At 37.0% G+C, this 14144-nt stretch overlaps 1 protein-coding gene across 3 annotated transcripts in view; it reads right to left on the bottom strand.

The window, feature by feature from the left end:
• Positions 1-14144, bottom strand: part of NARS2 (asparaginyl-tRNA synthetase 2, mitochondrial) — a 125514-nt gene that overhangs the window by 18291 nt on the left and 93079 nt on the right. For all 3 annotated transcript variants that reach the window (XM_032852969.1, XM_032852970.1, XM_032852971.1), the window contains 4 exons: positions 13000-13098; positions 12853-12890; positions 3268-3334; positions 1564-1701 (listed from right to left, as the gene is read on the bottom strand). In XM_032852969.1, coding sequence (XP_032708860.1) covers positions 1564-1701; positions 3268-3334; positions 12853-12890; positions 13000-13098 — 342 coding nt within the window. The remainder of the gene's footprint in view (positions 1-1563; positions 1702-3267; positions 3335-12852; positions 12891-12999; positions 13099-14144) is intronic.

Genomic DNA, 14144 nt, shown 5'->3' with positions numbered 1-14144 from the left:
TGTGTGTGTGTGTGTGTGTGTGTGTGTGTGTGGTGGGGGTCGAGAGGTACAAATAGGATGGGGTGGAGTGATAAAAAAGCCAAGAGATACAGATGCAGTCCTGTTTGGTGATAGAGACTCAATACTGAATTATTTAGGTTTGGAGAATCTATGCCCTAGTCTCCTTTTTTTGCTGCCAACCTATGGGCCAATTCCTTTCTCATAATCAATTATACCAGAGGGTTGGTAGGGAAAAGAGAAAATAAGAATCATAAATCAACTGTGCTGCTCAATGGTTTTGGATAATACTGTGTGAAAGTGAAATCAATGTAACTTTATATTTATGGCTTAGAGGCGGAAGAGCACTGTCTTCAGAACCACAGGGAGTCAGGTCTGATCACAAACTCGGTCATTCACTACCTACGGAGCTTGGCAAGTGCAATCTGTGTCCCTGAACCCTTGCTTCTCATCTGTAAAATGGGAGAAATAGTAAGTTTCTTGGAAAGGTTGTTCTGGGACTTAGAGATGAGATGGGAGTGTTTGCCTGATAGGAATCTACTGATTGATAAATAATACTGATTATTTACCCCTGGGCCCTGATCTACATTTTTCTACTGGTATTTACCTAGAGACAAGTGAAAAGCATCAGAGAGCAAAGTTTAGTTTTTTGGGTCTTTTGTGAGATAAACATAACATCTCACAGACTTTTATAATTAATGATATTAAGTATATAACTATTCAATAAGTATTTAAAGATTCAAATATATTCTTATTTTATATTACTGCTAATTTTGTTAGAGAGGGACGAAGAGACAAAAGAAGAAAAGAAGGAAAAAGCCAACTAGAAGAATAAGAAAGCAATTAAAACTAAGGGTGAAAAAAGGAAAGAGTGTGAGAGAGTAGAGAGCAGAAAGAGAGAGACAGAGACAAGACAGGCAGAAGAGAAGTGACAGGAGAATCTGCCTAGACCTCTCAGATCCCTCCATCTTCTCCCCTCCCAATTTCTGTGTGACAACCAAACCAAAAACTCTGAGCCTCCTGCTCTGAGGGCTAGCTCTTCCTCTGCCTGCTCACGCCACTGCTCTCCTTTCTTACCCCACATCCCCCCATCCCTCCATCTCTTTACCAGTATTTCAGCTGACAGCAGACCTGGCACTGCTAAACAGTTTTCTGGGCTAACTCCTCCCAATTATTTAAAATTAAAAAAAAAAATTTTGTTGACACTTCTAATTAGAGTGTCAAAGGCAGTGACAAATATCATACGTAATTGAAATATCAATAAATATAACACAGAATGGTTCCCTAAAAAACAAAACAAAAAACCAAAGAATACAAAACACATTTACATGTGCATCTGCTAAATGAAGAAGGACACCATGTGACAGAAATAACAAGTATGCTTCAAGAACATTGGGATCTTCTTTGGGAACACTTTTTCAGAGGTACCTTGGAGAAATTTTAAGAGACGTCAAGTGTGACAGATATAATTCTTAAAAATATGCCAAAGGATAAATGAAATTAAATCAAGGGAAAAACCCAGACTCTGAGACGACCAACCCCGATTTATTTAGTGCTTTTTCTTACTGTGTGCTGAGGCCCATCTTCATTATCCCTCATGTAGAAAGGCTTGAGTGCTAATGGATAATTAATGACAAAGACTGGTATGCTGCCACAGTGCTTCACCAGGTACTTCTCATGTTCGGTGTGTAGATCGACACCCCACTGTAATGAGAAAGAAGAAATTATCAAAGGAGAAGACAGAGCTGAGATACACAATGTGGTACCCGAAAATAACCTGTATTGGTTCCAAGGGCCTCCTCTGAGGATCAGTGATATGTGGAGCCGTCTGCTGAGGCTACACAGATAACTCAGCCAGGGAGGTGTGTTACAAGAACAGCCAAAGGCCTTGGAAAGATGAAAGCCGAACCAAGTAGATAAATGCTGTGCTTTCTCTCCCCATCTTGAGGAGCAGCATTTAGCAGATGAACAGCATCTGCAGGAAAACAAAGTACCCTTCCCACAGTGTGTAAAAGTGTAAAAACTGACTTCAAAGTCATAGTTTTTATTAATATTGCCTAAAGCTTCTTCTATGGTTACTGTTCTGAGGTTGCAGGAAATTAAGTGATGAAAGATAATATTCTTAATATTGAGTCTATCTCTGGCTAGATGGCTTCTCTCAGTGAATTTTTTTTAATAAAAGAGTCAATTCATATATCAGATGCTCTGATGAATATTTAATAACACTGTTCATCTACTTATTCAACAAATACTAATGTGCCTATTAAATGCCGGTACCATACTAGGTACTGAGCACAGTGGTAAGAAAATCAGAATTCCTGACTTCATGAAGCTTCCAGGGTAGGAGATAAAAAACAAATAAAAAATTACATAAACAAAATAACTAATTATAACAAGCACAACTATTACACCTCATAAGAGGATCTGACTTAAGTGGGGATAGGACTGGTGTAGGAACAGTTTGAAGACAAAGTTATTACAGTACATTCCTAACATTATATAATTCCTACTTGTCTGCCAATATGTTAATTATAGGAAAGAAGCCCTGGCATAGGAATGAGGAGACTTGCCTCTAATATTATATGCATGTCCACTGATAAATCATGTGGCCTCTTTGGACATATTACCATTCTTTTCAAGGATTTTCATCAAAAACTTGGGAAACTTCTTTACAATACTTTAACCATTACTATTAAAATCGATATTCTACTTCAAAATTATTATTTATTCTAAATATTTTAACAAGGTTAAGCAAACATCAAAAAAAGCCAATTTAAAGATGGGCAAATACTAAACAGTGTTAATAAGAAAAATAAGATTATTTATTTATTTATTTATTTATTTTAAAATATTTTATTTTTTAATTCCAGAGTGAAAGAGAGAGAGAGAGAGTGAGCGAGCGTTGTGGGGAGGAGCAGAGGGAGAGGGACAAGCAGACTCTGTGCTGAGCACAGAGCCTGATGCTGGGCTCAATCTCAGGATGCTGAGATCATGACTTGAGCCAAAACCAAGAGTCACATGCTTAACCGACTGTGCCACCTAGGTGCCCTAGAGAATTAAGATTATTTTAAAGGATTCTTTTTTTTTTTTTTTTTTAAGTAAGCTCTACGTCCAGCTTGGGGCTTGAACTCACAACTCTGAGGCCAAGAGTTGCATGGTCTACTAAATGAGCCAGCTAGGTGCCCCAGGATTCTTAATGAAATGTGATAAGGACAAGAGGGGGTAAAATACAAATATGAATATAAATATGAATATAAATATAAATATTACCTCTGGGGTGAAGGTGAAGTTCTGAGATGCCTGCTTTAAGATCTCTATTGCTTCAGTGTAAGAAATGCTGGAAAAGAACAGGGTAAAAGCAGAGAAAGGTTAATACATTGTATACTGCTAATCAGTCCATCGGAAAAATTGTAAAAGGTCTCTTCCCATACAGTCTTTGAGGTCACAAATCAGTACTAAATGATTATTGAGTAATCAGGAATGATTATAAATAAATCATCACTGAGTAATCAGGAATTAAGGCTGATCTAATCATATGAGAGTCTGAGCAGAACGAAGAGAAGTGGCCTTTTAGTAATCCCGTTCCTGATCTACCTGCAGTATATACAGAAGAACCAGTCACTTAGGCAAGTAAAGATTTTCTCTGAATTCATGTTATGTCAATGCCCTAATAAAAGGGGTGAAATATTGAGGCTGAAAGAGCAAACATCTTTCCTTAAAGTCATCATTCATTCACTCAATACGCATTTATTGTGCACCTATTATGTGCTAGACATTATTCTTGGCACTGGAGAGATAGTAAATAAAAACAAAGCCTTTATGGAGGTGATACTTGTGCGTTGAGTAATGGGAGTTGGTGGGGGGCGGAGATAAACAAGTAAACAGAAAGCATATAATGCTGGAAACCATTGGCGCTATAAGAAAAATAAAGCAAGCTAAGAAGACAGAGGGTGTTTAGGGGTGTTATTTTAGATAAGATGGTCAATAAAGAACTCACTGAGTTGGGGACATGTGAAGTAAGAAAAGTATCTGAGGGTAAGTATTCTAGGCAAAAGGAACAGTAAGTACAAAGGCCTGAAGTGAAGGAACAGTTTGGTTCATTCCAGGAACAAAACAGTCAATGTGCCTGTGGCATACTGAACAGGGGAAGAATGCCAGGAAAAGGTCAGATCTTATGGATTCTTTCAGGCCATGGCTGGGGCTTTGTAATATATGCTAAGCATGGTAAGACTGTTTAGGAAAAATATCATGGATTATCTCAGTAAGAAACTATCATGTCTAAAGCAAGCTAAGCCAAGCATTTGTTTTAATTAAACTGAATAGGTAATTAAATGAACACAGTTAAGAAACAAACAACGTCTAAGAGTGTACATCTTCCATCCACCCTGTCCCACAGCCATGTAGCTCCTCTCCTCACATAAAATCACTGTCACTGGATTTTTGTGTATCCTTCAGGAGGGTTTTTTACATCTATAAGCAAATAGTAATATACAATCTCCTTTGTTAAATAGATGGCAGCCATAGTATACATGCCATAAACACTCTTTCTTGACTCAATAATATACCTTGCAGATCTTTCCATATCAGTATATAAAGAAAGAGCTTCTCCATTTTTTTGAACTATTACATAAAAGTCCATTTTGTGGCTGTATACTCATTAATTTACCCACTCATCTACTGATGGATATTTAAGCTGTTTCTAATATTTTGCTATTATAAACCAAGACTACATACATCGGTCACAAATGATTCTTAAATATTGATTTTGCATATGGAAAAAATGGAATTGCTGGATCATTGTATTTATATTTACAGTTTTTAGGTATTTTGATATTGCCAAAGATACTGCTTCCCTTTTATAGTGTTATACCAATTTATGCCCACCTGTAGTATACGAAAATGTCAGTTTCCCTATGCCCTTTGCAACAGTACTTTGAACATTTTTTTTTAAGATTTTATTTATTTATTACAGCAAGAGAGAGCATGAGTTGGGGGGGGGGTAGAGGGAGCAGACTCCCTGCTGAGCAGGGAGCCCAACACAGGGCTTGATCCCAGAACCCTGGGAAGGGAGATACTTAACCGAATGAGTCACCCAGGTGTCCCGAAACAGTACTCTGCATGCTTAAAAACAAAAATCCACAGTAGAACATCCAAAAAACCCTGCCCTCAAAAACCCCCCAAAAACAAAACAAACAAAACCCCCAAACCTACAAACTTTCTGAAGGACTTTAAACTAAAAGAATAAGTTGCCCAACATAAACTTACTCTTCGAAGGAAAAATTAAATTCATACCTATAATAACCGTTTGGAAGGAGTTGTGTATATAGCACAAATGAAGCCTTCAAAGCTATGTTTTGAGCGATTTTTTTCCAAGATGAAAATCTTACTCAAATCTAAATCTAGTATTAAGTAAAAATTTCTAAGGCAAGAATGATAGTGGTGTTGGTGGTACTAGTCATTTTTAAAACATTTTACAGAAGGGAAAAGGGAGGTTAGAGGGGACAGTAACATGGCCAAAATTATTCATGTAAGTAAGTGATAAACCTGATGTGCTGACTTCAAAGCTGAAGCTTTTAACTACTGAGATAATGCCTAAAACACTTGGAGTTTAATATGCTCAATCAAAACAAAGACAATGGGCTTGGAGTTCTCCCTCTGCCTCTACCCCTAAATGGCTAGTACGTAAATCACTTCACCTTAATGAAAGCGTTTTATACCTTTCTGGAATGTTCTATACAACCATTAAAAAAATTAAGTATTTGTACTCGTAAAATAAGGAGATTGGACTATATTGTCTACAGTTCTTTACTTAGATATTCCATCGTTCTATTCCATCACTTACTGGATATGATCTACTCCTTATACTGAGAAATATAAGAGCAGTCAAAGAGAGAAGGCACAGAGATTTTGTGCCATTGATATCTTACTGCTACATTATTTTAAAAAATGACTTTCTGTGTATTTCTTGTTATTCTGGATCTTCTGCCCTACTCCTCCCATACCTTAACCCGAGGCAGAGCTTCTCAGATCAAATTATAGCTCTGACACTGGATATCCTTAATGGCTTTTATCAACTCTCTTTCCTAATTTTTTGATATGTACAGAGAATAATATCTCTTCTCAGAAGCTACTTCTAAAGTACTTTGAGGATGGGAGGAGGAGATATAGGGATACTACATGATGTAGGATCAAACTTCCCTTATGTTTAAATTTTTGTTAGGGTTTAAGAAAACCATTCTCAATCTGTTGGGTTATAATTGCTAGGCTAAAATTATTACCATTCTTTGACTCAAATTCACAGATAAATGAAGAGCAAAAAACGGTAAGTACTCTATATTTTAAAAACCTTAATGCTATAAAGGAGACATAAAAAATAATTGAATTCTATTTCTGCTTGGTAAGGGCTAAATTCAATTATTGTACAAGTCCTTGAAATTATTTACTTTCATATAAAACAATTATAAGTAGTCAAGAATACAATGAAATCTATTTATGCAAAGGAATATAAGTCACACGGTATCTTCTGTATGTGTGTGTGCATGTGTGTGCACAGGTATGCATGTGTGTACTTTTGGGGAATATCTCGATTCTAATTCATCAACTTTAGGTCTACTTTCACGTCCTCTTATGGCTGTTAAAATCTCTGGCTTCAAAGGCTGGCAACTCCCCCACCCCCACCAGGGGCCCTCCACCATCTACCATACCCTCCACCTTGAGAAACCTCAGTGTTATGCTATTTATGTGTTCCCCTCTGGTGCTCAGTTCCCTCTTCATTTGTAGGTCCTGGAACTTCTCTTACTTTCTAGTGAACTCAACAAAGTATTTAAAAGGATTTTTATAATTTTTTTAAAAAGATTTTATTTATTTATTTGAGAGAGACAGCAAGAGAGGGAACACAAGCAGAGGGAGTGGGAGAGGGCAAAGCAGGCCTCCAGCTGAGCAGGGAGCCTGATGTGGGGCTCCATCCCAGGGCCCTGGGATCAGGACCTGAGCCACCCGGGTGCCCTGGATTTTTATAATTTTTAACAAGCATTTTTAGATGTTTTATAGCAGGAGTGTTATGTTACGTAGTCTGGCACATTGCTTAAGCAGTATGGCCAACTGATCCTTACAAATGATATGACAGACAAGTTATAACTTTATAGATGAGGAAACTCAAGTTCAGAAAGGTTAAAGATTCACTATTCATCAAGTTCACAGTTGTGATTAAATAATCTTTCATGCAAACAGTTAACTATTCATCTTTTTCTCTAGATCTTAAATTCCATAAAAGGACCAATCCATGCTTATATTATGGATCATCAATGAATAGCACAATGCCTAACTCATAGTAGAGAGTCAGTAAATATTTGCTGGAAAGTGCTAACATATTCATTAAGAGCGGATAAGAAGTATAGCCAGAATTAGAATCCAGATCCTTTGAGTCATAGCTCACTACACTTAGTGACCAAAGTAAACAGTGATAGGGGTTACCAGGAAACCTCAGGGAGAGGACCTAGCCTAAAGGAGAACACTCTCACTCCCATGGCTACTCAAATGTCATTTACTCATTCATTCAGTTATTCAATAAATATTTACTGAGCTCCTGTTAGAGGCACTAAGCACTGGGGGTGTAACAGTAAACAAAATAAACAAGTCTCTGACCACATGGAGGTGACAATACTAAACAAATCATCACAGGTATACATTTAAACCACAGCTACGGTTTACGATGTGGAATGGATGATACTGCTGGCAATGACTGGTGTGGCACAGCCCATGAGGTCACTTCCCAACCTCAGTATTTTACAGACCCGGACTCCAAAGCACAAGTGATATGTGAGGGTCATAAGGACAGTGAAGAGCTACACCTACTCTAGCATTAATTCCAGTGCCCTTTCGAAGTGTAGTGAGTGGCCGAAAGCATGAGCTTTGAAATCAGGTTAAATGAGTTTGAATTCCCATTTCATCTTTTCCTTGCTTAATCTCTTTGAATTGATTATTCACCCACAGAAGAGCAATAATAACTACTCACAGAGTTGTGAAGATACAAGGAACTTTTTTTACATTTATGTACGTAAAGTTTATCACTTCTGGCACACAGCAAATATTCAATAAATGGTAGATATTTTTTTCCAATCTTAGATCTTATTCACTAGCTTCACTTAAGACATTCTCCCTGATTTTCTGTCACCAGCACAGATTCCTTAGGATGCCCAAATTAATTCTTTCCTTCCCTGCTTACTTAGTACTTTTATCAATACGCAATGTCCAGAGCTCTCCTGTAAACTCCAGATCTGTACACTGAAACTGCCTACCCAACATCTACAACTGGATGTCTAAAAACCATCTCGATCTTAACATGATACATGATGATATTGATCCTGATACCACCCCCATTTCCCCCCAAACCCCTTGCTACTCTAATGGCTTTCCCAATTTCAGTTAATGGCAACTCCATTTTTACAGCTGTATAAGACAAAAGACTTGAAGTCACACTTGACTTCTCCCTCTTTCCCATTCTCCACAAATACTGTTTGTTCTATCTTGAAAATGTATCTAGAATAGAACAACTTCTCTGTATCTCTACTGACACCGTCCTGGCCTATGATGGTTAATCTTATGTGTCAACTTGGCGGGGCTATGGTACCCAGACACTTGGTCAAACATTCAGGATGTTTCTGTGAAGGTATTTCTGGATGAGATTAACATTTAAATCAGTGAACTCTGAGTAAAGCACGTTACCCTCCATAATGTGAGTGGGCCATGTCCAATTAGTTGGAGGCCTTAAGAGGACAAAGACTGGCCAAGAAAGAGGGAATTCTGCCAGCAGAATGCCTTCAGACTCCAGCTGCTAACACTTCCCTGAGTCTCTAGCCTGCTGAACTACTCCATCAAATTTTGAACTCAACAAGCTTCTACATTGTGTGAGATGGTTCCTTAAAAATAAATCTTTCTCTTTATATACATCATGTTGGTTTTGTTTCTCTGTATGAATCTAATACACGGTCCAAACCATCATTTATTCTCACCCAGATGACTGTAATAATCTCCTGTTGGTTTTCTGCTCTCACTCTAAAGCCTGTTCTCAACTAGCAGCCAGAGTGATCCTGTTAAATCCAATTCAGCTCTTATCAGTCCTCTGTATAGAACCCTTCCATGGCTTCCCCACATCACTCAAGAGAAAACCAACTCTTCACAGCGACCTACCAGGCCCTACATGTTTTCCCACCTCTCACCTCCTTTCTTTATCTTCTATTATCCTTTTCCCTTACCCACCCCACTATTTGAATATACCAGGCATGCTCCAACCTAGAAGACTTTGTACTTGCCATTCCCTCTGCCTAAAATATTCTTTTCCCACACATCCATACAGCTAGTTCTCTCACTTTCTTTAAATTTTTACTCAAAAATCATCCCAGTGAGATGGTCTCTGTTACGTTATCTAAAACTTCTACCTCCTTACTCTTTTGTCTTCTCATCTTTCCCTTCTCTGGGTTTCTTCCCACTTACTATAACTCATTCTCACAGACTATAGATTTCACTATTATTCTTATTTCTTGTTTCTTATTACTACTCCCAGAAATGTAAGCTCAATGAAGACGGGGAATTTTTGTCTGCTATTTTCACTGCTTTTAGACAGTTTGTTCAGATTCTAGAACAAGTTTGGCATATTGTGAATATTCAATAGACACTCTTTTCTTTTTCCAAGTTTTTATTTAAATTCTGGTTAGTTAACATACTCAATATACACTACAGTGAAAGAAGAAAAAAACCTCAAAAGCCTTCAGTTGTACTTCACTGCCTTTCGATTCTCTATCAGGGGCCTCCTATTTCCTCTTTTTCTGATCTCACATCTGTTGCCTTGCTGTTCATTCAGGCTCGAGGACTCACCACTTTTAACTTGAAGTCTCAAGGTCTACACTGATACCTGAAATTCTCAGCTCAGTGAGGTCTGCCAACTTTTTCTTATTACCCTTCTCCAGGACAGGTCGAATTCTTTGTTCTCTTAGAACAAAAACTTCCTAAACCTAATGATAGTAAGTGGAGAATGACATCAAATTATACTTAGAAACAATTTTCTATTCTTCTGAGTATCAAATTTACCTCCTATACATGAATACTAAGTCTTACATAAATTGTACTATTTATGAAAAGATTGTATATTGTTCTTTTTCCATATTAAGTATGTGTTTGTTTTATTAAAATGGAAGAGACTGGGACGCCTGGGTGGCTCAGTTGGTTAAGCAGCTGCCTTCGGCTCAGGTCATGATCCCAGCGTCCTGGGATCGAGTCCCGCATCGGGCTCCTTGCTCGGCAGGGAGCCTGCTTCTCCCTCTGCCTCTGCCTGCCGTTCTGTCTGCCTGTGCTTGCTCTCTCTCCCTCTCTCTCTCTGACAAATAAATAAAATCTTAAAAAAAAAAAAATGGAAGAGACTATGTGATTAGTATGCTTAGTGAAATAAATAACCAGTCCAATATCAAGTACTACTTGTACAGGACTGTAGTGGAAATGAAAGAATAACATATGTTATACTTAAAACACAGATCTTTAAGTTTAAAAAAGTGGCTAAAAAACAGTTTAGAATATATAACCAGATATGAGCAATTGAAGGTAAATAAAAAGAAGACTGAAATAGAGAAAAACTGATGGGCTAACATTACATGTATGTATTTTAGAAGTTTGTTTTTTAGATGACACAAACAGATATTCCAAGCTTATGGACTGGAAAAAAATACTGTTAAAGTGTCCATACTACCCAAAGCAATCTGCAGATTTAAAGTAATCCCTATTAAATAACCAACAGCATTTTTCACAGAACTAGAACAAACTATCCTACAAAAGATCCCAAAGAACCAAAGCAATATTGAAATAGAGGAACAAAACTGGAGGTATCACAATCCTAGATTTCAGGATATACTACAAAGCTGTAGTAATCAAAATGTATAGTACTGATACAAAAAGAGATACATAGATCAATGGAATAGAACAGAGAGCCCAGAAATAAACATACAATACTATTATCTTTGACCATACTATTAACCTTTGACAAAGCAGGAAAGAATATTTGCTGGGAAAAAGACAGTATCTTCAACAAATGGTACTGGGAAAACTAGACAGCTACATACAAAAGAATGAAACTGGATCACATTCTTACACCACATACAAAAATAAATTCAAAGTGGATTAAGAACCTAAATGTGAGACCTAAAACCATGAAAATCCTAGAAGAGAAAACAAGCAGTAATTTCTCTCACCTCAGCCAGAGCTACACATTTTTAGATATGTCTTCTGAGGCAAGGGAAACAAAAACAAAACTATTGGGACAACACCAAAATAAAAATCTTCAGCACAGCAAAGGAACCAATCAACAAAATTAAAAGACAACCTACTAAAAACAGGAGAAGATATTTGCAAATAACGTATCCAATAAAGGGTTAGTATCTATAATATACAAAGAACTGATAAAACTCAATGCCCGAAAAACAAATAATCCAATTAAAAATGAGCAGAAGACACGAACAGACATTTTTCCAAATAAAACATCCAGATATCCAAAAGACACATGAAAGGATGCTCAACATCACTAATCACGGAAATGCAAATCAAAACTACAATGAGATACCATCTCACGCCTCTCAGAATGGCTAAAATCAAGTACATAAGAAATGACAAGTGTTGGTGAGGATGTGGAGAAGGAACCCTCATGCACTACTGGCAGGAATGCAAACTGGTGCAGCCACTGTGGAAAACAGTATAGAGATTCCTCAGAAACTTAAAAACAGAACCACCATATGATCTAGTAATTCAACTACTGGGTATTTCCCCCCCAAAATAAAAAAACACTCATTTGAAAAAATACATGCACCCCTATGTTTATTGCAGCATTGTTTACAATAGTTCAACTATGGAAGCAGTCCAAGTGTCCACTGATAGATGAATGGGTAAAGATGTGGTACATACACATGATGAAATATTACTCAGCCCTAAAAAAGAACAAAATCTTGCCATTTGCAATAACATGGATGAATCTAGGGAGCATAACCCTAAGTGAAGTAAGTCAGTCAGAGAAAGAAATTTACCCCATGATTTCACTTATACGCAGAATTTAAAAAATAAAGAAAAAAATAGACAAGCAAAAAACCAAACCAAACCAAACCAAACCAAACCAAAACCAGACTCTTAACTACAGATAACAGACAGATGGTTACCAGAGGGGAGATGAGTGGGGGAATGGGTGAAACAGGTGAAGGGGATTAAGAGTACACTTATTATGATAAGCACTGAATATAGCATATAGCATTGCTGAATCATTACACTATACACCTCAAACTAATATAACGCCCTATGTTAATTATACTGAAGTTTTTAAAAAAGATTTTATTTATTTATTTGAGAGAGAGTGTGAGTACACGAGCCAGTGTGAATGGAGAAGGGGGTGGGAAGGGGGGAAGGAGAGGGACAGGGAGACTCTGCACTGAGCCTGTAGCCCAAGGCAGGGCTTGATCTTGAAACCCTGAGATCATGATCTGAGCTGAAACCAAGAGTCAGAAGCTTAATTGACTGAACCACCCAGGTGCCCCAAAATAAAAGTCTTTTACTTGAGCCAAATTTTTATTACTAAAGTTAATACTAGTTTGAACTGCATTAATTCAGTTACTAATGACTGTGTTCATTTATCTTGCTAGATTTATTCATTTATTTATTCATGAAACATTGATTATCAACTATGAACCAGATATAAGAGCTACAAAAATATTTAAAACATGGGTCTTCCTTGTGATAAGCACATATATAAACAAAAAACTTTAATAGTGTGATAAATACTATGATAAAATATGAATAAAGTTCAAAGAAAGTATAATATCTACTTACATTAAAAAGTTGTTTTTTAGCATATGTTCTAATCTGTCCTTGGTAAGAAAAGAGAAAAAAAATTTGTTAAATGTAATTATATTTATGATATGTAATTAACATATTTAAAGAGTAGATGTATTAGACTTCATCCACAAAACTAATTACCTTTTGGCCAGGAGCTATGAACTTGTGACAGAGTTCAACATCTTCAGGACAGTTTGAGAGAACCATCATTGTTGTAGTCTTGAAGAGTCCCTCCATAACCTAAGAGAAATGACAGATAGTTAGTTGCCTGACAAGTGAGCCACTTTGTATGAAAAACCTATTTAGGGGTCCTGTAAGGACTGTTCTCCAGGTTTTAGCAGCTATAAATCCATTAGGCCTCTTAATCCCTGAATATACTGCAGAACGTTAGTTCAGTTTTCCAGACTGCTTACGGATGGCAGTGCAATTTCTTCCAAGAGTGGGTAAAAAAAGGAAAGAAAAATGTATGAATCTTCCATTACTCATTCCAATACTAGAAATGGGTTGTCAAATGACAGCCAAAACTGACTGCTGCCTCTCTAAAGTGCAATATATTCACCTGTAGAATCAGGGAAGTAACGGTACCTAGCTTCCAGGACTGCTGAGATAATTAAATGAGATAATCCATGTATAAGACTTTGAATATTTGGCTCAGAGAAGGATGCAACAAACATTAGTTGTTGTGAAGAATGAGACACTTTGAAAAATGCTTCATTCAGTTACTGGTAAATGAAAGCTGACTTTAAAATTATAGGAGTAGTGATAGATCTACATCTAAATATGTATATTTTTGCTTTGCCAAAGCATACAATGGTAATAACACAAGTCATGATAAACACAAATCAGTAATTAAGAATACATTCCACCAGGGGTATCCATACACATCCCACAGAAAAAACTTGTTGTCAGAAGAAAAAAGGTGATGGAATGGAAAATATTTCTAATCAAAACTAAAATGTTTGATTTGAAGTCAGTGAGATCCTGTTAGGCTCTCCCAATGTTGTGCTCAGAAAGAGAGACACACTCGATAAGTTCAGGCTGCCCCAGAGGCAGGATCTTCCCTCCTTCTCCTGCATCCCTGGTGCACCCTATCAGGGCTGGAGACATAGGACAGGACACAAGCATCCACCACACTAACTCTGATCGGATACAGAAACGTACTTGATTACCAAGGAACAACCAGATACATTTATATATATGCATATACGTGTGTGTGTGTGTTTATATGTGTTCATATATTTATTTTTTATATATTTTGTATTTTTGTATTTACATATATATTTTGT

The sequence above is a fragment of the Lontra canadensis genome, unplaced genomic scaffold (assembly GCF_010015895.1).
Source record: "Lontra canadensis isolate GAN:19392208 unplaced genomic scaffold, GSC_riverotter_1.0 scaffold7, whole genome shotgun sequence".
Lineage (NCBI taxonomy): Eukaryota > Metazoa > Chordata > Mammalia > Carnivora > Mustelidae > Lontra > Lontra canadensis.
Note: the sequence above shows the minus strand (reverse complement) of the source record. Positions and strands in the feature narration are given on the sequence as shown.